The sequence below is a fragment of the Cricetulus griseus genome, chromosome 6 (assembly GCF_003668045.3).
Source record: "Cricetulus griseus strain 17A/GY chromosome 6, alternate assembly CriGri-PICRH-1.0, whole genome shotgun sequence".
NCBI classification, from domain to species: domain Eukaryota; kingdom Metazoa; phylum Chordata; class Mammalia; order Rodentia; family Cricetidae; genus Cricetulus; species Cricetulus griseus.
The window spans coordinates 15,763,913-15,788,643 of NC_048599.1; the positions used below are offsets into that span (position 1 = coordinate 15,763,913).

A 24,731-nucleotide genomic window follows, 5' to 3' on the forward strand; every position below is an offset into this window, starting at 1 on the left:
GCTCTGCCTTCTCTGAGAGTCCTCGGGAAGCGACCCCGCCGCCGAGCCAGCGCGGACCCGGAGAGCTTCAGCGGAGAGAGCAACACCGGGGTGCACACTCGGCACCATGGCCCAGACGCCCGCTTTCAACAAGCCCAAAGTGAGCGCGGAGGGGCTCTGTCGCCCGGGTTCTGCCCCCGGGCTGCCCCAGGGTTTAGCCGGGCCCAGCCCTGGGAGTCTTCACCCTAGAAGCATAGGAGGACTCCCGCTGGCGTCTCCCCTCGGCCCAGGCCGTTGCTTGCTTCCGGGATGTCAAGTGAGAGACAATGTGGCAGGGAGCGTCCAGAACCTGGAGGTGCCTCTGGCCGGCCTCCAGGTTCGGCTGCTGCCCATGCCCTGTCCACTCTGGGTCTCAGCCTCGCTGTCTGTCAAATGGGCACCCAGTGGGTGGGGTTGCGCAGCGGTGTGAGCCTGGGCGGGGACGTGATGCCTGAACCTCAGTAGATTGGGGCCCAGGGTCTCGAGCTGTTAAATGTTTAGTGAATGGCTTTATGTTTAAGTGTTATGATTGCTTTGTGAGCATCAGGTAACTTGGGTTTGTGGATGCTCCTGTGGGAACAATCTGTGATCCAAGCCAGAAAGGGAATCCAGGAGGCAGCAGGGCGCTGGGGAGGAATTCCTATGCACCCTGGGCCTTTGGCCACAATGGGTTTGTTTGCGGTCAGGCCGTGGCTCTTGACCCCAATGGAGGACCCCTTGTCTCTGCCCACAAGCTGTGGTTTCTTGGAAACAATGTGAGTCAGGGAGAGTCCTGGTTCCCAAGGCCAGTTTTGCAGCCCTTACATATTCTGTCCAGTGAGGCACTAGACCCAGTAGTGAACCAGACAAAGTGAACTAGAGTGTAGGACTGAGGACTCCGGGAGGAATCCGAGACAGCCTCAGACCTACCTCTCCAAGAAGCAGATGTTGAGTGGTGATGGCAGATATGGCAAAGACATTGGTAAGAATCTAGTGTGTTTGTTGTACTACATACATGTGCCTGGAGGGCCTGCTCTTACCATCGGGAACTCACCCTGCCCCTGCCTTCAGAAGCTAGAGGCTAGAAGGGCAGGGCCAACCCACGCTCCACCCCCCACCAAGCTCATCTTGTCTGGTGCTCCCACCATAGTCCCCTTGCCATTGAAGGCCTTTCTTTTCTTTCTCTTTCTCTCTCTTTTTTTCTTTTAGTGGCCTGAATTCTCTCCACCCTTGGTCAAGGGAACCACCTCTCCTGATGGGAGTGAGTGATGGAAGCTAAAGATGGATGGCAGGCCACACTTCGGTAGCCTTTCGTAACAGCTCTGTGGGGAGTGATAATATATTAGAATCCCTGGTGTTGTCACCTGGTTCATGGTGTCAGGTCAGACTCAGACTCCACACCTGGAGAAAAGGGCTTCATTATTATTAGGTCTGTTAGCACCAGTGTCCAGAAATTAGAAGGCAATGCTTGAGCAGAAAGGTAGCTTGTTGGCTGCTATGTCTGCAGTGTGACAGGTCTCATGTCATGGTGAGTGAGGAACGCTTCTTTAGCTGCCAGAAGTGGGAAGGAGTCCCTGTGATCAGAGTCTGTCCATCCTGGCAATGATCTTGCAAGGTAGCCAGTGCCATTTCCATGCACAATTGCAGAAATGGGTATAGAGAGCTTTACTAGGAGATAGCCCAGCTGGGAGAAGAGCCCATATTGAGAGCTGGCTTCAAAAGTCCATCTCCTAAGCTAGGCACCATGGTGCACAAGAGGGGTGCTGGGGATCACAGACATGAGTTATCATGCCTGGCTTGCCTGTGGGCTCTGTGGATTTGAACTCAGATCCACACACTTGTGTTGCAAGCTCTTTACTCACTGAGGCATCTCCTCAGCCCTGCCTTCCAGACTTAGATGTGCACTCAAGTAACCTGGCTTTAACTGTGCAGGCCGTGACTGAGGAGGTTTGGGTGGGGTAGAGATTCTGTTGTCTTGACCCCAAGCAGTGTAACACTGCTGGTCCACCAGCCTGCTTGGAGGAGCAAGAACCTAGGTGCCTGCTATGTGCTTTGAGTGCTTGCTTTCTAAGTATTGCTGGGCACTGAAGAAGGTAGATAGGGGTGTGTGTGTGTGTGTGTGTGTGTGTGTGTGTGTGTGTGTGTGTGTGTACGTACACCAGTGACCCTTATCACTTCATCACTTCATGCCCACTTGAAGCAGGGTTAGAAAGTCCCATGGCTCCAGTTGCCACCCTGTGTTAAAGGTCCACACTGACCTCATGCCTCTGGTTGTGATGGGAGCTGAGGATCTTTGGAGTGGTCATGGGTACCAGTAACCTTTAAAACCGCTTTATTCATAGAATCCTGAAGGACTGAACAGGCAGCTCTCAGCATCCCATTTGCAAGTGGAGTTGTCTGAGGACCAGAGAGGAGAAGGAGCTTGCTCATAGCTATACTATCTGTGCATCTCACATCTTAGACTTTGAGGGAACTGGTCCAGGCTGGGAAGGCTGCTTCTATACCAGCCTTTCCTCCTGTGAAGGTTCATATGTAGCATGATCCCGGGGCACCTTTGCTGTCTCACAGTTGGATGTGTATGTGTTCTGTACTGAGTGCGGTTATAGCTGCTTTGTATGAATTAAGTCATATTTCATTCACAGCAGCCTTCCGGATAGGTCCTGTTATCTTCATTTACATAGGAGGAAACTGACTCAGAGAGGCTAAGGAACTTGCCAAAGTAGCACAGCCAGAGAGCAGCATAGCTGGGCTACAACTCAGACTGTGCTAAAACTGAAGTGGGTGCTATTAACTGTTTTGCTAACTCATTTGTCAGTTTTCTTTCGTGGGGGAGAAAGGAGAAGCAGGGATGTTACAGGGCAAGGGCTTAGAATCAGTGCCTTGGCCTTGGCCTTCAGACAGACCGAGGTAGAACCCCTGCCTCTCAGCGTGGCAACAATAAGTTCTCAGGTAAGCAGGCCCTGAAACTCAGGCCCCTTCAATAAGTCGGGACAGAAAAACCGCTGTTATGGAGCCTTGGGGACACCTACACCCCTATGGTTTCTGCGACAGTGCCTGGCTCTAAAGGGTGTGCTTCCTTCCGGAGGTTACAATGGGTGCTTCCTGGACTCTGGGTCACGCTCACTTCTTGTCTTGAGCAGGTGTACTTCTTTGGCTTCTTGGTGCTTTTCTGTTACCAGAGCCACCCGTTAAAATGAAACTACCCCTGGGAAGAGACCGTCTCACCCGTTTAGATTTGTGTGACAGTTGTTGGGGAGGGGACAGATGGAGATTTGGTTTCATGGAAGTCTTTGTTTGACAGAGCAGAATGATGGACCAGAAAGAGGAAGGACTCTGTGGTCACACAGGGAGACAGGGAGGCCAGCCTGACTCTTGATTTCATATTCCGGGGAGGGTGCCCTGCAAACTGGGAGAGGCCTGTTCACCTGCCTACGTGTCCTGAGAGTCCTGTGGTGGTACACCCTGGGGTTGGGGAAGGCAGCACTGTGGGATAGCCTTGGGCAAGGGGACCCCAAAGTGAGGTTGAATGCCTTATTTATCATGGGGTTAGGGGTATGGGTGAGCCATGCCTCGGAGTAGCTGCAGGGTTAGACAGCACTGTGGGGGCCAGGGCCAGTTCTGCTCTCCCACTTAGTTTCTGGGGTTAAGTAACTTCACTGTACTTTAGTTTTCCCTGTTAAATGGGAATTAAACCTGTACCCGTCTCACAGACACCGAGTGCGGCCTGCTTAGTGTGGACGCGCCACTGGTAGCTGCTGTCTATAGGGACCAACACCACCATTGTTACTTTCATCCTGGTCACATTATCCTTTCCTCTGCCTTGCATCTTGTCTTGCAGGATGCGAGGGACATATTGTTTCCATAAAAGCTCCTGGCTTTAGGTTCCTGCAACTTCCTGGCTGTGGTGTTCATTTGTTTGTAATACTGTTGTGACCCAAGGCAAGCTCCTCTCTGAGCCTCAGTCTTATCACCTCTAAAGTGGGGGTAAACGGGCTGCATTCCTACATTGTTGAGTCATAAAATTTCCCTCAGGTGAAGATGCTTCCCGCTGGCTGGGGAACTTCTGGGGTGGCTTGTGAATAGCTCTAGACAGCGCCTCCAGGCTCCAAGGCTGCAGGAAACACCCAAGGGCTGCTTGACTCCTTCTGGTCTGTACCTTGGAGCTACAGGAGCCCAGAAAAGGCTGAGCTGAGTTTGGAGGACTTCCTGAAGGAGGAGAGGCTGAGATAGTTCATTGGCCTAAGCCTACCCTGTTTGTTGGTTTCATCTCCAAAGTCAGCCAAAAAGTGGTGGTTCATGAGTTCTGACCCCTGACTCCTGCTCCATCCAAGCCATTGCCAGGATTAGGTGGGAAGGAGAGTGCCGGGGTGGGAAGGAGAGTGTCGGGGTGGGAAGGAGAGTGTCGGGGTGGGAAGGAGAGTATCGGGCTGGTGTGGGCACCTGTAGCTCCTCTGGGCTCTGATTGCTCTGTCCCTCTGGATTCTCTGCCAGATCTGCCATTGCTGACATTAAGATTGGACAAGGAGGATAACCAATGACACTCAGTAGACTCAGAACATTTTTCTGTGCCAGGTGCTATACTAGGCACCTAAGACACAACAGAGTGACAGCGACAGATCCCTGCTCCTTGAGAAGCCAAAGTGGAATGAAAACAGAGCAGGAGGCAGGTGTGGTGGCACTTGGGAGGAGAGAGAGGTGACTCTGTGTGTTTGAGGCCAACCTGGTCTACAGAGTGAGTTCCAGGACAGCTAGGGCTATGTAGAGAGACTCTGCCTCAAAAAAAAAAAAAAACAAAAAAAACAAAAAACAAAAAAAAGGAGGGAGAGAGAGAGAGAGAGAGAGAGAGAGAGAGAGAGAGAGAGGGGAGAGAGAGAGAGAGAGAGAGAAGCAAAGAAAGAAAAAGGAATGAAAAAAAAGGCAACAGGGTTGTGTGTTTAGGCATGTGGAGGCCTGGGGACACATTGTCCTACTGGGACAACCCCTGCCCCTCCTCTATAGGCCTGAATCAGATATGAAAGCAGCTGGCCAAGGAGGCTGAGATTCAGACCCTTGCCCTGGTTCTGTCCACTGTCTCCAGCATGTCTTGTGACCTGACAGCACCTCTCTGGACCTCACCTCTCTTGGTACTTCCTTAATTCCTCATACACAGTAATTATCTGTCAGTTACTAAGCTGCTTCCTGTCCCTAGCAACCATAGGAGGGCTTCCTGCCATTCTCCCACATAATGGCCAACTGTGAGCTAGTCTTGCAGAGTGACTGCAGAGAGAGGCATGAAACTCCTCTTCAGAGAGGTCAGAAGGCTGGATGGAGACTTGGTACCAGGGTCAGGATGGTGCCATGGCCATGAACAAGACCTGGACTTAGGCAGAGGACTTGGACCCTACTGTCAGTCTGTGCAGCTCTAGGGAGGCCCTTAAACTACTCTGAGCTTTACTTCACAAATCCATTTATGCAACAGCAACTGGATCTAATGTGAGCCTTGCCTAGTGGTCACGAGAAAATGTGATGAAGGGTCTAAGGACAGTGGGAGCTCTGAGAGCCTTGGCTCTATCGCCTTAGGTTGTCTTGTCTGGGGTGAGGCCAGCAGGACCGTAGTTAGGAGCTCAAGGGCAGACTTGGGTTCACGGACTGATTTCTGAATCTTTAGAGCAGTGGTTCTCAACCTTCCTAGCACTGCCACCCTTTAATACAGTTGCTCATGTTGTGGTGAACCCCAACCATAAAATTATTGATGTTGCTCCTTCATAACTGTAACTTTGCTACTATTATGAATCATAATGTAAATATCTGATATGCAGGATATATGACGTCTGTGAAAGGGCCACTCGATCTCCAAAGGGGTTGCAATCCACTGGTTGAGAACTGCTTTACATACTTCTCTGAGCCTCAGTTTCCTCTTGTGTAAAATGGGTGTGGAGTCATTGCCATTAAGGTTTTGACATACTCAAATAGACTCAATAGACTCTCTAACTGCTCATTTTCCTAAACATGGCCAGGAGGACAGGGGCCCCACTTCAGGCTCCAAACTTGTACCTCCATTGTTATCTGGGCTTGTGGATTGGCTTTTCAATGGCAGTTTTCTGGAGCATTCAGTGGGTTACCTGTCTAGATTTTTGAGCTGTCTGTGCAGGTGGTCTATGTGTTTGCTCCCAACCAACCTGCTCCATGTGGCAGCTTCTGCAGATCACGGTGGATAGCTGGCCCCAGAGATGCCCTTGCCCCTGCGTGGTTCTCTGAGACCCTCCTCGGGGAGCTGTTGTGTATTGGACTCCTGCTCGCTAAGCACCTACTGTATGTACAGCGTGGTACGCTCTGTACAGTAGCTGGCTCCTGCCTGGACCTGCTAGCAGTCTTCTGTTGAGGTTTACACCCAGCCTGCTCTCCACCCAGGAAGCTAGAGAATGCTTTTAAGAGGTGCCTCCCTATTGAAAATATTTCCCTTGAAAACCCATCTCTGTGAACAGTTCCCAGCAGGCTTCCTGATTCCAGCACATGCTAACTCCTTGATCCCTCCTTCTCTGGCCTAATCTGCCCTGTGAGTTTCCTTTAGGTGTGCTTTCTGGACACACTATATTGTATCCCTTGGTGTCTGATTTTCTTTACCTTGAGTTTTCTGTGTCATTGTAGCCTGTGGCTCTAGCCTCAGAAGGGCTCTTGTTCTGGAAAGTGGGACAGGACAGAGCAGCCCAAGACAACGTGAATGCTTCTAGAGCTGGCTCGCTGGCTATCTGTCTGGAGCTTCTGGGAGCCTTTCTGCTCATGATGGTCTCCTGGGGGCTGGCAGGTGGGGCAGTCACATCCTGACCATCGTCCCTGCTATACTGCAGCAGAAAGCACTGTGGAAGCATCTCGTGTTGACATGTAAGTGCATTCTCTAAGTGTTCTTGCAAACCCCTGGCTCCCACTGCTGGAGACACAGAGACCAAAGACCCTGCCCTGACCCACTGTCTGTCTGATCTCTCTTTGTCACGATAAATATTTCTGCCAAAAGCTGCCTGAGCCCCACTGCCACATGTGAGCTTTACGCCAGCCGCCTGCCCGAGTTAGGCCCAAATGAATACACAGAAACTTGTATTAGGTACAATGCTGCTTGGCCAATGACTAGGATTCCTCATCTGTTAGTTCAGTCTCAATTATCATACATCTATATATTTTATAAGACTTATCTTATCGGACACCTTATTGGCGTCCCTCCTTGTTGGTGGATCACATCGTGCCGCTGGAGCAGGCAAACAGGAAAAAGGGCCCTTCCTGTTTCTCCTTCGCTTAAATATGAGTCTCCTTGCTATGTCACTTCCTTCCTGGATCAGCACTTCTCTACTACATTTCCCAGAATCCTCTTTGACTCCTAGTCCTGTCTACTTGCTGTCTAATTGGCCAAACAGTATTTTATTTAACAATCAATAAGATAAACATACACAGTATATTTCCCATCATCTCCTCTTTTCTGTCTAAATAAAAAGAAAGATAACCTATCTTTTATAATAACTGAGGAAAACTATAACCATAACTATCTGTCTTCAACTCTATCAAAGACCACAGAAGGATAATATATAAACTCTAAAATTGACAGAGACATCTCACTACCTGGACAGTCACCCAAAGTTCCTCTGTAATGTTGGGGCATCCATCGTCAGCCTGTAGGCCACAGTGTGTCTGGCACACTCCTCTATTTTAACAGGAACCCTTTAGTACTGTCTTGTTTTATAAGTTCAGCAGTCATTTTCTTGTGGGTCCTGCATGTCCAGTTTATACAGCAACAAACAGTCCAGGCAAGAGCAGTTTCTTGCCCAAATGGCTAATCTTGCCATGTTGAAAGCAAACTCCATAACGAGTTTCTTCGATGCCCATCCTCCTTTCTGACGTAATTGGTGTGCCAGGAGCAGTTGTGTCTCATTGCCAAGAAAAACCCTAAACCATTTAAATGTCATATTTCTGTAGGTCTTTGAAAGGTTTGAAGAATACCTATCCATCTCAAATATATCTCTAGATATCTAGAAAACCTAACTAACCTAATTATAAGTTCTGACTATTATAGGTAAAAGATCTGTATAAACACAATACCTAAACAAGAGGAGACATATACATATCACAAAATTGACCTTAAAGTTGTATCAATAAATGAAAATCTTTACCAATTAAAGTATTCATTCCTATATCCTATTCCCCTTTTCTTTCTTTAAAAAGAGATTGGCTATGCTCATTATCATTTATAACTAACCTCATTTAAATGAAAACAAACATTTATAAACAATACTTGGGAATATGGGCGTCGTTCTTTCTAAACTGCTTCCTGCTGATTGGGGGCGATGTTCATATACCATTAGGATCATGATAAAACATAGAAACCTGACTGAGTCCTTGTTTTTGTAGTCTGTAAAGCTGTATCATCTCAGCTTTAGGGGGTCTTGCTTGATCAAACCATATTAGTCTGGAAGGAATCAACAGCTTTTGATTTTCTGTGGAAATACAAGCAAAACCTTTATTTCTAAGTAGCCTGTCCTTAAACTTAAATTTTGAAGTCAAAGCATTTTTAAAATGTAGAAGTTGGATTAATTTAGCAGCATTTATAATCAAATGTATTTTAGCAGCAGTAATTCTTTCCTCGGCAATCAAACAATTTAAAGACAAAAGTATGGCATTTAGTATCCAGATTCTCTGTGCATTTTTCATCTCTAGGTGGCTTTTTTACTATTCTACTTTTACTTCCTTTTGTTTCTTTTTTCCCTGAGACAGGGTTTCTCTGTGGAAATCTTCCTGTCTCTGCTTCCTTCAGCAAATCCTACTGGCGTTGGCCACCACAACCGGCTACTCTATTTTCTCCTGTTACTTTTTCTCTCACAAGCCTACATATATTTTTAAATGTAATGTAAACCTTTAGAGGTTTTTCTTTATCTGGATCTGTCTTTATCATCTTGGGAGTGCCAAGTCTAAACTCCAGAAGCACTGGGATGGCGAGAGCATATGGAAGCTGCTCCAATGCCTCTCAGCGGCCGGACAGGGCAGGCTGTGGCGGCAGGTTTACCTCTTTCTCTGAGAATCTTGGGGAATGGGGGTTATCCCACTCACTGACACCATTCTGTTACGATAAATATTTCTGCCAAAAGCTGCCTGAGCCCCACCGCCATGTGTGTGAGCTTTATGCCAGTCGCCTGACCGAGTTAGGCTCAAATGAATACACAGAAACTTGTATTAGGTTCAATACTGCTTGGCCAATGACTAGGATTCTCATCTGTTAGCTCAGTCTCAATTATCATACATCTATATATTTTATAAGACTTATCTTATCGGACACCTTATTGGCATCCCTCCTTGTTGGTGGATCACATCTTGCCGCTGGAGCAGGCAAACAGGAAAAAGGGCCCTTCCTGTTTCTCCTTTGCTTAAATATGAGTCTCCTTGCTATGTCACTTCCTGCCTGGATCAGCACTTCTCTACTAAATTTCCCAGAATCCTCTTTGACTCCTTGGCCTATGAGACAGCAAGTTAGACAGGACTAACAGTATTTTATTTAACAATCAATAAGATAAACATACACAGTACATTCCCCATCATCTCTTCTCAAAGATCAGGCTTTGTTTTGCCCCCTAACCCTCCTCCCCCTTTTCAGTAACCACCTTTACCTCCATCAGTGTCCAAATGTGGCCAACTTGCTCCTACCTATAATCCGCATCTATCGCCTGCCCCCTCCCGGGCTCTGTGTCAGCCATCCAGAAGTAAGGTTGATAGGAGAATAATCAAAACCTTTTCCACTTTCTCACTTCCATTCCCTATCTGGATTCTGCCCTTGCTCAGGCCTCTAGCATCAAGCTCCAGGGCATTCTTCTCAGCCTTGACTGCATGTTCAGAAAAAACAAACAAACAAACAAAACAACAACAAAAAACCAGGGCTGAGAGTGTAACTTAGTAAAAGAGTGCTTACCAGCCTGCTTGAGACCCTAGCTTCCATCAACATCCCCAAATACAACAACCCTGCTGGGTGGTGCTGTTATAGGGTTCCCAAGCTCAGCATTCCCTTCCTCCATACACCCCGTTTCCTCCATCACAGGGCCTTTGCATATACTGTTATCTTCACCTGAAATGCTCTTCGCCCATTCGGTTCCCTTTGTATCCTTCAGCCCTTGGTCCAGATTTGCTGGAAGGCTGTTTGCTGCCTAGCCAAGTTTGTTTGTTGCTGTCTTTCATGGCACAGTTAATGCTTCCTGCGGGACCATCTCAGTATATAACTGTATATTTATCCACATGCTCCTAGTTGTCCCTTGCTGGACTGTGTGTGCCAAAGGAACAAGACAAGACTGTCTCTTTTGCTTGCTTCTGTAACCCCAGCAACACGCAGGGGCTTCACTATTTTTACTCAAATGAAAACTCCCAAGTGCTGGGTATGATGGCTTCATGCTCATAATCCAAACACTGGACAAGCTAATGCAGGAGGATTGCAGGTTTGAGGTCAGCCTGAGGTAGTAATGAATCTCAGGCTAGCTTGGGATATATAGTGAGATCTTCCTAGAAAGGATCAGGAAGACCAAGGGTTCAAGGTCATTCTTGGCTATGGAGTGAATTTGGGGCTATAGGAGACTATTTTACAAAAACAAACATAGATGGCAGGATTTAAGCAATTGTTGTATACCTAGAGCTTCATGATGGACCACTCAGGTGGTTCATGAAGACCTAGGGGAAAGGTGTACTCTTCTCTCCATGTGACAAGAACCCAGAGGCACAATTGTAGGGAGACACTGTAGCCCCACCTCCTAGGAGCTAGGTATAGGTGTGCCTGCCAGGGCATGGTCAGGGGAAGTTCAGGATGACGTGTGGGGAGTTCTTAAGGGGGCGTCAGACACGTGGGAGCCCCTCTCTCTGGCCTTCCTAGCCTGCTGCCTCTGGGCACACTCTGGCTTGCATTTGGCTGGTATTTATCTGAATAAAGGTATCTTAACCTTACAGAGTACAGCTCGACTTCAATCACGCTATACACAATGAGGTATCTTTCTCCAGATTTCAAAGGAGTGAACAGAGGCTGGTCCCACTGTGTGATCCCTCCCAGTCATTTGGCCCTAGCTTCTGGGTGGATAACACCCCACTCCAGCCTAGGGTAAGAAAGTAGAGGCACAGAGAGGTACAGTCACTTGCTTTAGGTAACATAGCTCCATGGGCAGGGAGCTTCAGGGTTCCAGTGTTGGACATATTTGGAGACTCAAAGCAATTATTAACCAAGTGCGGTAGGGGCTCTATCTTCTCGCAGGTGCTGGTCACTCTAAGGACTTGCCTACTAGAGACTTTGTCACCTCTGCTCGCTGTTGCCCTGGGCCTGGTTTCTTCTGCTGGAAGCAGGCGCTATGAGAGTTCCTGGGTCAGCAGTTCCCAGATGCTCCTCTTCCTAGCCAGGCCTGCCAACCTTGTTATCTAGGTCACCAATTTCCAGATATGACCACACCTTGGGAAATACCACTTCTGGGTCTCCCTTGGTCCAGAAAGTTTCTTCCATGACCTGGAACAGGCAAATACAAAGTCCCTTAGGTCACTGGCTCCTGGCACCTGTTGTACCTTTTAACAGCTTGTGGAAAGCACCGTCTCCCAGAGGCAGTGACTGCTTCCTTTGGGCCACACCTATCCAGTCACTATCTAAATGCTTTGTCATGATTTTTGTAGAAGACTGTGTTATCCCATACTGTTCGGTTGAAGCTTAGGCCCAAAGAGGCCAAACGTCTGAGATCAGCCAGACAAGGGTAAAGCAGGGAGCCTAGACAAATGGACTCTCTCTTGTAGTCTTGGCTTTGTGTACAAGGTGTTACACATAGGACTGGGCAAATAAGGGATGATCACCAAGACCCTTTCTAGAGGATTACAAAGACTTAGTTGCCAAATATGTTGCCTGCTAAGGTAGGCTGGACTAGTCCCTGTTTTTGACACCGAGCCTGGTGTTCAGATATTTGCAGTGATAGGCTTGGAGCACAGGGTCTTGCACATCCAAGTCTGTGCTCTACCACAAAGCTGTACCCTCCACTGGAGTCTGACTTTTATTTCACACACACACACACACACACACACACACACACACACACACACAGAGAGAGAGAGAGAGAGAGAGAGAGAGAGCGAGTGCACACAAGCACAGGTGCACATGCAGGTGTGAGTGAGTGTATGTGTTTGCATGTGGAAAACAGAGGTCAATAGCAGGTGTCATTCCTAAAGTGCCACCCACCTTATTTCTTGAGACAGGTTGTCACGCAGGGACCCGGGGGCTTACCGATTAGGCTAAACTGGCTAGAGAGCCCCCAGAGACCCTCCCATCTCCATCTTCCCTGCTCTGGAATCACAAGTGTACACCACCACACTTTTTTATGTGGGTGCTGATGGAACTCAAGCAAGTCCTCATACTTGTGCAGCAGTCTTTTATAAACCAACCTGTCTCCCAAGCCCCAGAGCCTGGTTTTTGAGGTGTCTGTATTTGGCTATTCCTGTTCAGCTCAAGAGGTGGCTGAGTGAAGTGGCTGAGAGCAGCAGCTCTGGTGGGGCCGTGGCTGGCTCCCACTGGGCCTGTGGTTGGCCTCATAGTTCTGATCAGAAGTTTGGGGATTGGATTGGGGTTAGAATGATGATTCTGTAGCTCCCCAGCTGTTGCTAAGGCAAGGGCTGTGTCCCTGCTTCCTTTGCTTGCTATGTGACTTTGGACAAAGCGTTTATATCCTGAGCTGTGAACTACATAACACAAGCACTTGGCCAACCCTCTCCCCCAGCACATACAGGTGAGCTTAGGAAAGAGCATTCATGTAAAGAGTTGAGGTGTACTGACTAAGTGTCCAGGAAGAGGGGGCCTCGAAGGGGACCTCAGGCTCTGCGGTGTCTCATGCCCTTTCTCTGCCCCTTGCAGGTAGAGCTGCACGTCCACCTGGATGGGGCCATCAAGCTGGAAACCATCTTATACTTTGGCAAGTAAGTCCATGGACAACCACTGCCCTCTCCAGGATTCAGTGCAATGTACAGCACTTCCTGGGGGCCCCTGAAGACTCCTAGTGCTCTGTTCATCCCTTGTAGGAGTCAAGCCAGCCCTTGACAGAGAAGATGGTGATGTCCTGGGATCTTTCCACTCCAGCCTCCACAGGTTGGATGTGGGAGGCGAGCATCCTGAGCTCTCAGGAAAAGTGAGCCCCGCCCCCAGCATCCTTCACTCCTTTGCTGTTAAGCACTCTGTGTACCCTGGAAGGACTCCGCTTTCCCCACTGCCTCCAATATCTAGCCTCGACTCTACCTCTGTCCCATGAGACAGCCTCCCCTGGCGTCTAGGTGCCACCTGAGAATCTGTCTCCCAACTCTAGAGCATGGCTCCCGATTCCCTGGGAGAGTTCTGCTAGGCACTCCTTCCTCCACGCTGTGCTTCCATCAACCTTTTCCTGCCCCAGGATGTGGCTGTTGTTCAGCTATGTGATATAAGCATATCACATATAAGCTACACTGAGCACACCTTCCCACAGCTTGGGGGGCAGTTTTCTTGTTCACCTCATGTTACAGATGGGAAGACGGAGCCACAGATGCCAAAGGCCTCCTCATGAGCACAGGGCAGGGTTTTAGTTCAAGGGTCTGGCACAGTCTGTTACTATCAATAACACAACCAGAGATTTCTGTAAAGAAAGGCCTGGAAAACGAGTAGATCGGCGCTATATTAGGATACCTTATAAAGGTCACTCACAGATGTCACTATCAGCATCTGTGGCTCCAGTGTAGGGAGATGGCTCTGGCCTTTGGTCATTTGGAGCTGGTAGCTATTGCCACAGGGCGAGTTCATTTGGGTGGGACACTAATTGGGTATTATCAAATGGTCAAAGAAGGCTCATTAGTCAGATCAAGAAGGCATGAGTATCCTTGAGTGAAAGAGCAAGAAGTGGATATTGGGGGGTGGTGCTGGTATGATTTTTCCTTTTTTTTAAAGATTTATTTATTTATTTATTTATCATGTATATAGTGCGTGCCAAAAGAGGGCACCAGATCACATTACAGATGGTTGTGAGCCACAGATGGTTGCTGGGAATTGAACTCAGAACCTCTGGAAGAACAGTCAGTGCTCTTAACCCCTGAGCCATCTCTCCAGTCCCTGGTATGATTTTTCTAGCCTCAGTGAGCTCGGGGCGGGGGGTGCCTTGGAGTCTTCAGGCAGCAGAGAAGAGGGCCTGGCTTACAGTGCCCAAGCCAGTGACCCCTTCTCTGTCTTGGTGACTGTGTTGACAGCCATCTCTTCTTCTCCAGCTCCTGGGTTTCTGCCCTTCATAGTGCCTCTTCCCTCCTTCCTGGGATCCTTCGCCACCCTGTGGGCTCTCTATAAAGCATATGCAGATCTAGCCTCCCTCTGTTGCTGTCATTCACTACTCTGAGCCACCGCTGTCCCTTCCCTTGTCTATCTGCAGTCTGTCTCCAGATGCCTACTGTGGCCTCACCATCCTCTGGGCTTTAGGGTTGCAGTCTGACCACTGTCTCTGAACATAGTTAGTAGTGTGTCCCCTGAAGTCTCTCACCATGGCTGTACATGGCCTTAGGAAGGTGACTTAGGCAGGCTGGCCAACAGCAAGAAGCTTAACCTGGAGGGACCAGGGGGTACCAGAGAACCTGCCTTATGGGCCAGGAGCACAGCAGGGGCCGGAATATATCCCCAAGGCAAATATGGTGATCTGGGACTAGTGAGGATTCATGATACACAGGCTGGAGCACAGAGACCTAGGTGTTAACCTACTGGGAAACTACAGGGTCTAGGGCTTATTTTATGGCTGTGTTGGGAATGGAACCTATGGCTTTTGCATACTGTGAAGCTAAATTCTGGGCCCCTTATTATTCCTTTTAAATACACACACACACACACACACACACACACACACACCACTAATAATAATAGTGGTGATAAAATAGGAGAAACCAAGGCCTAGAGAGACACTGTGAACTGGAGCTAAGTCACAGCAAATGGAGACAGCAGAAGGAGAAAGTCACACCAAGTTCACACCAGCTCCCTTCAGTCCACAGGGAAGCAGAGCTCCTGATGTAGGAAGCAGACTCCAAGGTGTTGGGGCAGAGTCCTGAGCTGAGTGGCCAGCACAGCAGACCTATGCTGGGTGGGGCAGTCTGCTATGACATGCCAGTCCGGAGGGGAGAGCAGCAGGTCCTGATACCAGCTCCTGTCCTGGGAATTATGATACTGCATAGTAGCTATTGTGTCTGTTAGCTTCTATCTGGACATACGTCCAGACATCTCTGCCTGCCCCTGGACCTGATGAAGAAGTCCTAAACTTGCCATGGTACTCACCCTGGCATCAGCCAACCTGTTGGTATTGACTTGTCTCTGGCTATACCACCCTGAATGCATTTAATCTCAGAACCAAGCAGGGTTTGGCCTGGAGTACTTGGATGGGAAATGCGTGATTTGTCATGGCTTCTGGCCACAAGTCTTGGAAGACCTCTACTCTGTTCTCTGGGCCTTGGAGCTCAGTTGCCTCATCTGTCCCAGGGAGAAGCAAGATGGAAGGATCCCCTTGTTTCTTATGGGGGCTACCAGTCTATTCCATGCTGCCTTGAGAGGCCTGGCTGGATCCTGTCCTGGCATCTCACATTTTGTTTTCATTTGTTTGTTTTGTTTTTAAGTATAGTTTTAAAAATCCATTTTAAGTGTCTCAGTGTTTTGCCTGCAAGTATGTGTGTGTGTGTGTGTGTGTGTGTGTGTGTGTGTGTGTGTGTGTGTATGTATGTATGTATGTATGTATGTATGTATGTGTAACACATGCATGCCTGATGCCTGCCAAGGACGCTGGAAGGCATTGGATCTCCTGGAACTGGAGTTACAGATGGTTGTGAGCCTCTGTGTGGATCTCGGGAAGCAAACCAACGTCTTTGGCAAGAGCAGCCAGTGCTCTTGCCCACGGAGCCCTGGCTGCAGCCCCTCACCCTCGGTGTTATTTTCAGGAAGAGAGGCATCGCCCTCCCAGCAGACACAGTGGAGGGGCTGCGCAGCGTCATCGGCATGGACAAGCCCCTCTCGCTTCCGGGCTTCCTGGCCAAGTTTGATTACTACATGCCTGTTATCGCGTGAGTTGCTCCCTCCCGGTCCTTGTATCCCAGGGCAAACGCGTCCCTGTAACCAAGAGCAGAGTGAGCCTCTGTGGAAGGCGCCCTGAACCTCCAGGCCTGCTTCTTACCATGGCGTGCACCTGCCAGTCTCTCCTGGACCTTTGGACTCCTAGTCTCTTACCCCACCCAGAGGCAGAGAAGGCTCTGCTGAAGGAAGCCCTGTGCTGGTCGGGCTATGGGATGTCTTGTTCGGAACTCACTGCCCTTTAACACCTACTATCCCCAGACCCATGCCACCATCACAGATCTCAGAGAAAGAGCCCTTGGCCTAGGTCAAGAAAAGACACGGGTGCAGAGCAGGGTAGTCCCTGAATCAGGTTCCCCATGCCCCAGTCTGCAGCTTTGGAGGGAAGGCCAGGCCAGGCACTAGAGTGGGAAATGGAGATGGAGTTGGGTTGTTCTTTGATGTCTTGGGTCACTGCTTGAATGAGGATCATTACTAGTCACTGAAAAGTCATTGGAGAGTGTCAGACAGAGAAAGGACTCAGACTCTGAAAACCTAAGCCAGCCTTCTGACCCAGATTTATCAGCTTCTCTCTGTGTTCCTCAGAGCAAACACCAAAACCCACATGACAGGTGCACACCAGCTGCACTGGTCCTACAACTTTGATCCCTTACTTTTGGCAGACGCTGACTCCTCCCCTACCCTGGGGACTAACATACCCCAGTCTCAGGTCCTCTGTCTTTGTTCTCTCTGCCTGGAATGCTGTTCCCTAGAAGCCCACGGTTTGCCTTCTGCACATATCTCCCGTGTCCCTTCTCAGTGAGACCTTGCTGACCATGTTGTAGGCTACCACACCACCTCCTGGCTTTATCTGTATTGACAGTGTTCCTTCCTGGTGGACTCTGTTTGCCCTTTACCTGGCTCTCCTGTCTGAAGATAACCAAAAGGCAGGGATGCAAGTTCCTGTTCAGTGTGTGCTAAGAGTCTGGGTCTGGTATGAGGGCTCAGTATGCACTTGGAGAATTTATGGAACCACAGCTATGGGAGAGCTGTGGGGTCTGGAACTGGGAAAGGCAGAGAGCAAGCCCCTCCCTATGCAAGAGCTGAGACCGAGATCCTCTGTCATCCATTGAACCTCCTCCTGGCAGGATGCCGGGGCAAGCAAGGAGTCCTGAGGTGGGAGGGACAAGCTTGATGGTCCTTGGCCAGAGGAAGAATGTGAAGAACAAGATGCTAGGGAAGCTGGTCACTGTGCCACTGGGGCTGGCATGGAGTCAGCTCTTTCTGCACAATTGAAAGCCATAGGTGTGGGAGGATGCTAGGTGCATGCCCCGCCACTGAGCCATACCCCTAAGCCCTCTTTGATTTTTAGATTGGGGGAGGGGGATCAGAGGACAACTTTCAGGAGTCCGTGCCCTCCTTCCGCCCTGTGCAACCTGGAAGTCAGGCTTAATAGCAAGCACCTTTTCCTACTGAGCCATCTCACTGGCCTCCTGGTTTCCATTTCACTGCTGTGTGGAGAATGGAGCTCAGGGCAAACATGGAGACACGCCCATTAGAGGTAGTCAGTCACCCAAGGGTGAGGGAGAATGAGTTTGTAATTCAGAAGTGCAGATGCCAGGACTTGCCAGGTTGCTTGGGCGTTGGTGGCTCACGCCTTTAGTCCCAGTACTGGGGAGGCAGAGGCAGGAGGATCTCTGTGAGTTCGAGGCCAGCCTGGTCTACAGAGCAAGTGCCAGGATAGGCTCCAAAGCTACACAGAGAAACCCTGTCTCGAAAACCAAAAAAAAAAAAAAAAAAAAAGGTTGTTGTCAACCTGTCTTTTTCCCGTTCCAGGGGCTGCAGGGAGGCCATCAAAAGGATCGCCTACGAGTTTGTGGAGATGAAGGCAAAGGAGGGTGTGGTGTATGTGGAAGTACGCTACAGCCCACACCTGCTGGCCAATTCCAAAGTGGACCCAATCCCCTGGAACCAGACCGAGTGAGTGACAGCGCTGGAGGGGGCTGTGCTGAGTGAGAGTGGGGCTGCATTGTCCAGCTGAGAAGAGAGGATGGAGCGCTCAGAGCCCTGGCCTTGGCCTGGCCCATGGACTCAACCCAGTCAGAAGAGGCATGATCTCTGTCTCTCTGCTTGTGGCTGTATCTCTGCCTTAAGTGAAATGTTCAGCTAGCTGCCCCTGAGTCTGCCTGGCTCAGCCAGTGACTTGTAGAGGCTTTGCTCAATGAATGAGTCTGGCCCATTCCTGTCTTCTGGTCTGGATCCCTTCCATCTTGAAATATTTTGAAGCCCCCTTGCTCCTTCCCTCTGAGTCAAGACCCCGATACATATAGAAAGTGGTAGTTCCACAGGCCGAAATTTAGTCCCCTCTCCATCTAGAAATAGGGAGGGCTGACATCCCCAAGCTAGAATCTGGCAGTGCCCAGACAGCTCTAAGGAAGTAGACCACAGCACAGGAGCTTGAAATCATGTCCACGGGTCTCCTTGGAAGACATAATTCAGGGGCAAGGCTGCTCCTCCTTGCTCCAGTTCCATGGTTGACCATGGCCTTCCCTTGGCCTGAAGTCCTCCCTCCTTCTCTCCCCACACAGAGGGGATGTCACCCCTGACGAGGTTGTGGATCTTGTGAACCAGGGCCTGCAGGAGGGAGAGCAAGAATTCGGGGTCAAGGTCCGGTCCATACTGTGCTGTATGCGCCACCAACCCAGTGAGTATCATTGTATCTGCCGGCTGCCTGGCCTGGCTACAGGGCTGTACCTGCTCTGTCCCAGACTCTCTACCCATGTGTCCAGAGCTTTCTGGACGTCAGTGAACTCTCAGCAGCTCTAGTGAGTCTCCTTAACAGGAAATCTAGGACTTGACAGCCACGTGACTGACAAGAAGGTCACAGCCAAAGGAAACTAAACAATAGGGAACCATCTAAGACCACAGGACTCTGTGGTTTGGCCCGGTCCTATCTGAGCCAGAGCCTCTTGCATAGGTCTGGTTTCTGGGGTGTTGAGATTCCTCCTCTGTTAGCAATATTGGTCAAACATCTAGGGCTCAAGCTCTAACCTGCAGAGCCCACTCTGTGACCCCAGGCAAGTCACATCACCCCTCTTGAGCTCTCACACTTCACCCAGGGATGGTCATACTCACTTTGTGCCCCCACCATAAGGATTAGTGGGAACCAAAGCCAAGGGCTGATGTGAGGTTACAGGGCTTGCTACAATAAATGGCCTGCCTGCCTCTCTAATCCTTGATGCAGTCTGTGGTTTGAACTCAGTCATCAGGCTTATGGCTTTACCCACTGAGCCATCCTGTAAGCCCGCATCATGATAACTTTATGGGGCTCTTAACATAAAGTAAATGATTCATCAGCAATGGACTAACATTCCTGTGACCTATATTATGGGCTAAATATTAGGCTCTATTTTCTCATTTTCTGCGTGGGAGTCAGTCTGCCGTGGTGTTGATAAACACTGAGAGAGCAGCAGCCTCTGTCTCAGCGAACCCTTGCCATGTACGGTGGTTGGTGGTGGTGTTCTCTGGGAAAAGGAACTGTGAGGCTTGGCTAGGGGAGGCAGAGCAGTCAGGATCTGAAGACAAGACGCTAGATCCTACGTCTTCTCTGCACTCAGATGAGGGATTAGAACATCCAGTGGGACAGCTGGGCAGACATACCCCCATACTGTTTGAGGATGGTCCATTGAACCTCTCTCCCAGACTGGTCCCCTGAGGTGTTGGAGCTGTGTAAGAAGTACCATCAGAAGACTGTGGTGGGCATCGACCTGGCTGGTGATGAGACCATCGAAGGAAGTAGCCTCTTCCCAGGACATGTGCAAGCCTATGAGGTGGGCCTGAGAAAGGGAAAGATGTCCTGGGGGAGCTTGGATGGTGAGCTTGGAGCCTCCTGCGTCCCCAAGTGAGTGTTAGTTGGGGTTAGGGACTCAGAATGGGGTATAAATAAAAGCCCCTGCATGGTGATGGGAGAGCTTTTTGAGTCTGCATCTACCTGTGATTTGTTGTGTGACCTTGGACAGAACTGCTACTTCTCTGGGCCCTGTTTCTTGGTTCTCCCTTCCTGTTAGGTCTTGGTCATATTAACCTGGCTTTCTCACACTCCACCCTAAAACAGTGTAAGGTTTGCTTTAGAATACTGGACAATGTGTTTAAACCCTTCAAATAGTATCCATGCACAGGAGATGAAAAGTAAGGATAGTTTCCACTTTGTTCATGACTTGGGAAACTAGGCCACACTGTCCCATGAACTTACTGACTCTGAGGACAGTCACACCCACTAAAACTTAGACCCCCAAGTGTGGAAAAGACCGTGCTTTCTAGGGACCCCTTTCTAGGGTAGCTCTGAAGCTACCCCCCAACCTGTTTCTTCCCGTCCAGGGAGCTGTGAAAAGTGGCATTCACCGTACCGTCCATGCTGGGGAGGTGGGCTCTGCTGAGGTTGTGCAACAGGTAAGGAACAGAGACCCTGGGCCTCTTCTTCCTGGTTCCAATACTGCTCCTGCACTTACCGCCTCTCTGCTTCTCCACAGGCTGTGGATGTACTCAAGACAAACAGGGTTGGACATGGCTACCACACACTGGAGGACCAGGCCCTCTATAAGAGGCTACTACAAGAAAACATGCACTTTGAGGTGAGGGTCCGAGGCTGGGAGCTGTCTCTGGCTACCCCATGCCATTGGACAGAGGTGGAAGAACAGGCAAGCTGAGTGGGAGTGGCCAGATGGTGGAGGTTTTCAGGGCTTGAAGCAAGGAAGGGTGTCCTTGCAAAGCTGGTTAGAATGGCACCACAGCGGGTAGCTCAGCCCCTCTGGGTCTGGCCTGAGGCCCACCATGCCAGTCACACACCTGCCTCTTGCAGGTCTGCCCCTGGTCCAGCTATCTCACAGGCGCCTGGGATCCCAAAACGGAGCATGCAGTTGTTCGGTGAGACCTGGTTCCTGGGACCCATTTGGTTTTCTTCTGAAAAGGAAGGGGAGGGAGTGTAGCAATGGGTACCTGGTCACCCTGGTTCTTAGTAACAAAGTCATGTTGGCTGCTGGGAAACAGGCGTTGCTGTCCATGTCCAACAAATGAGTGTGAAGCTGTGGTCCCCACCTACTAACGAGGAAGAGCTCGGGTTCCATAGTTCGTCAGCCACAGCAGAATGCCTCCTCCCAGGAGAGGCTTCTACATTCTTGACACCCAACTCTGTCTCCTGGGCTGTGGGCAGATGAGTCTGTCTGGGTATTTGCTGTTGTTGGTGCTGTTGGGCACTCCCCTGAATGCCAGCTTGAAGCTTTTCCCTGGAATGTCTGTCTCTCATACTACCTAGCTCCCATCAGCAACTAAGAACAGGGCCTTCCTGTGCTGTGACCAGGCCCTCATCAGGGTTCATGAGGACAGTGCTGTCTTCTCCTAAGGCAGGATACAGATGGCAAGAACTAGGGCTGACAAAGGACAGCCCAACACTGGTCTATCAGCCAAGCTTACACAGATGGAAGCAGTGGGCTCTGATGACAAGTTGGGCTTCCTGAGTACACAGGTACATGGTGCCTGTGGGACCCCAAACGGCAGCTCTTGGAGGCACATGGGTCTGCAGCACACTGGCTAAAGAGTCGGGTCATCTATGCAAACACAAAGGTTGAAGAACAAAGACTCTAGGAGATGGTGATGAAGAGGACTAATGGCACTGACAATGCCATCAAGGGACAGGCAGAAAGAGAAGGAAAGTCAAAAGCATGGTGTCAAGGACTAGGAAGACAAATGAGTAGCTAAGAGTGCTTGCTGTTCAAGCATGAGGACCAGGGTTCAGATTCCAAGCATCACATAAAAGACAGGCATGGCCATGCACACCTGTGACCTCACTACTAGGGTGGGGAGTGGATACAGGAAGGTTGTTGGGGCTTGCTGGCCCCAAAGAATGTGGCAGAGGAAGACAGCCACCGCCTCCCTCTAGCTCTGCACACCCACAAACATGGGCATACACACAAACAGGAAACAGAGGAAATCTTATATATATATATATTTTTTTTTAAAAAAAAAAAGTGTGGTGTCAGAGAATGAATGGTGCTTTCTGGGACTGGTACGATGGTTCAGGATGTGAAGGTACTAGCTCCAAAGCATGACAACCCAATAACCTATATGGTAGAAGCAGAAAAATGACTAATACAAATTGTCCTTTGACCTCCAAACATACACCATGACATGCACATCCACACCATAAATAAACAAACATTTTAGTACAGCAGTCCTGAGTTCAATTTCCAGCAATCACATGGTGGCTCACAACCATCTATAATGAGGTCTGGTGCCCTCTCCTGGCCTGCAGCATACATGCAGGCAGAACACTGTATACATAATAAGTAAATCTTAAAGAAAACAAACAAAACAATAAAAAAGGTGTTGAATACTGCTATCCAAGCAAATAAGGTTGGAGCTAGCAGAAACCAATCAAGCTCAACAAGATGGTGGCAGGGTTGTGCCAGGAAGTTTGTGTCGTACGGTAAGGAACTGAAGCCTGGCTAGGAAAGGGAGGCAGGGTGCCAACCACACTCCAGTACGGAGAAGAAGCCTATAGGGCATGGTAGCTTCAGGGGCTGTTACTTTCCTGCTTTCCAAATGGCCCTCCTCCTTGGCTGTCACTTCGGACCATTCTTCTGCCTTTGCCCCAGGATTGGCAGGGCAGCTTTAGATCAGCTCCTGAGCTTTCTAAGTAGGCAGCGATGGTTCTTGGAGTAAAGGGGCTCTTTTCTCCCTGCCGGCCGCTCCCGCAGCTTCAACAAAGACCAGGCCAACTACTCACTCAACACAGACGACCCTCTCATCTTCAAGTCCACCCTGGACACTGACTACCAGATGACCAAACGGGACATGGGCTTTACTGAGGAAGAATTCAAGCGACTGGTGAGTAGGTGTGAGCTGTGGCCCTGACACTTGGACCAGGTGTCTGTGTGAGGACTGCCTGGAACCTCTGGAGACCCACAGTGGGTTTGCCTGACATGCCAAGCCAAGCCTAGCACCAAAGGCCTTCCACAGAGATCCCTTGGCACTGACATCCCAGCTGAGGGACCAGGTGGCTTAGCAGGTGGGTTGGTCCCTCTCCCCAGAAAGGTGTGTCTGGCTGTGGAAATTTCTGTGCCATTAGGCTACTCCTAGGCTAAGACCTTGGTCTTGGGTTCTGATGTTGAGTGACTCTCTGCGTCTCTGGCCCACATCTAACCGCCTCACACCCACACTGAGTATGGGGGCCCATGGTTCCCGCTACAGCTCATGCTGTCCTGTGGCTTAATACAAGCCCCTTGCCCTAGTTCACAAGGCCACTCCCTTCCTTGCTCTGCGACTCCATTTTTTTTTTTCCTTCTAGAACATCAATGCAGCAAAGTCAAGCTTCCTCCCTGAGGAAGAGAAGAAGGAGATTCTGGAACAACTCTACAAAGCATACCAATGGCCACCGCAGGCTGAAGGTACACAGCACAGCAACTGTCCCACCCCCGGCCCTCTTTGACCTTCTATGTGCCTCGTAGCAGAAATCCTGGGGGGACCATATACCTCTGCTGGGGCACAGTAACAACCCCATCCTGTCCCTCCTTGACTCTGTGTGTGGCTGGTAGAAGTCCTTTGGGGCTTGGGGTCAACGCTGAGAATAAGTGAGGACTTCCTGGCTTCTGGGCACAGTTTGTCAGTCAGCCTCTTGTCAGGATGGCTATTTCCTGAGCAGCTACTATCTGGACACAGCAACCTGGAGTGTGACCTGAACAAGTCGACCCAGTCCTAGTCCCATGCGCCCCTTCATTTCTGTGCATGGCAAGCCACACATTCCCTTGCTTGCAGCCCATCTTGCTGTCTATGAAAGGAAGTTACTCTCTGGGCCTGGAATTCTGGGATTTCCCCAATGCCTTATGTGTTATGAGTGGTCTGACCTTTCTACTTCTCTGATTTGACCAGGAGGGCAGGTCCCCTGAAGATGGCAAGGCCACTTCTCTGAGCCTCAGCCTGTGGATGGAATCTGCACAACTCTGTGACACTCTTACCTTCATTCCTTCCAGACCCTGGAGTGGCCAGGTCTGTCCTCTGATCAGGTGTTCTGGCTAGGGCCCAGGGGCCTTGCCAATCGTGGGTATGAATCAGGAACCTTCCTTTAAGGCTAAAAATCTGTTGTTCAATAAAGCAGCTGGTGACTGGTATCTTGCAGCACACGGTGAATGTGGTCATGGGGCCGCTGGCTTGGGTGGGTAAGAATGAAGAGTCTTGGGGCCCCATGCTGGACACTGGGCTGGGAGGAGCCAGGACATTCCCTCCCGAAGTGACATTTTTCCAGAGGTGTTTGAGCACATGCTCCTGAACTCTTGGCTTCTTTAATCAGAGTCCTTTGCAGTTATTTTTATTTTAAAGGTTTATTCATTTTTATGTAAATGGGTGTTTTGCCTACATGTATGTATCTGTGAATGTGTGTGCTTGGTGCCAGAGGAGGTCAGAAGAGGGTACCATATCCCCTGACCTAGAGTTTAGATAGTTGGAAGCTACACATGTATATTTCAGAGGACACCTTGTGAGCGCTGGTTCTCTCCTTCCACCACAGCAGTGCCAGGGACTGAATCAGGTTGTTAGGCTTGGCAGCAGTCCCTTTACACACTGAGCCATGTCACAGGCCCCCTTTCAGGTTGTTGTAGCCGTGGGCTGTGTGAGGATGGGGTAAGGAAGGGTTCATCAG

At 49.8% G+C, this 24,731-nt stretch overlaps 1 protein-coding gene and 1 long non-coding RNA gene across 2 annotated transcripts; one reads left to right on the forward strand and one right to left on the reverse strand.

Moving 5' to 3' along the window:
* The first annotated feature begins 5 nt into the window (after positions 1–5).
* Positions 6–24,204, forward strand: Ada (adenosine deaminase). The gene is made up of 12 exons (XM_027423484.2): positions 6–139; positions 12,866–12,927; positions 15,934–16,056; positions 17,879–18,022; positions 18,631–18,746; positions 19,745–19,872; positions 20,420–20,491; positions 20,572–20,673; positions 20,901–20,965; positions 22,795–22,924; positions 23,385–23,484; positions 23,966–24,204. Exons 1-12 carry the CDS (start codon positions 107–109, stop codon positions 23,980–23,982), a joined length of 1,092 nt encoding a protein of 363 aa, XP_027279285.1. The 5' UTR covers positions 6–106; the 3' UTR covers positions 23,983–24,204.
* LOC113836498 lies at positions 18,386–19,844 on the reverse strand. Its single transcript, XR_003486799.2, has 2 exons — positions 19,703–19,844; positions 18,386–18,676 (listed from the first exon to the last, which is right to left on the reverse strand). It is a non-coding gene; the product is annotated as an uncharacterized LOC113836498 (long non-coding RNA).
* Positions 24,205–24,731: the final 527 nt, after the last annotated feature.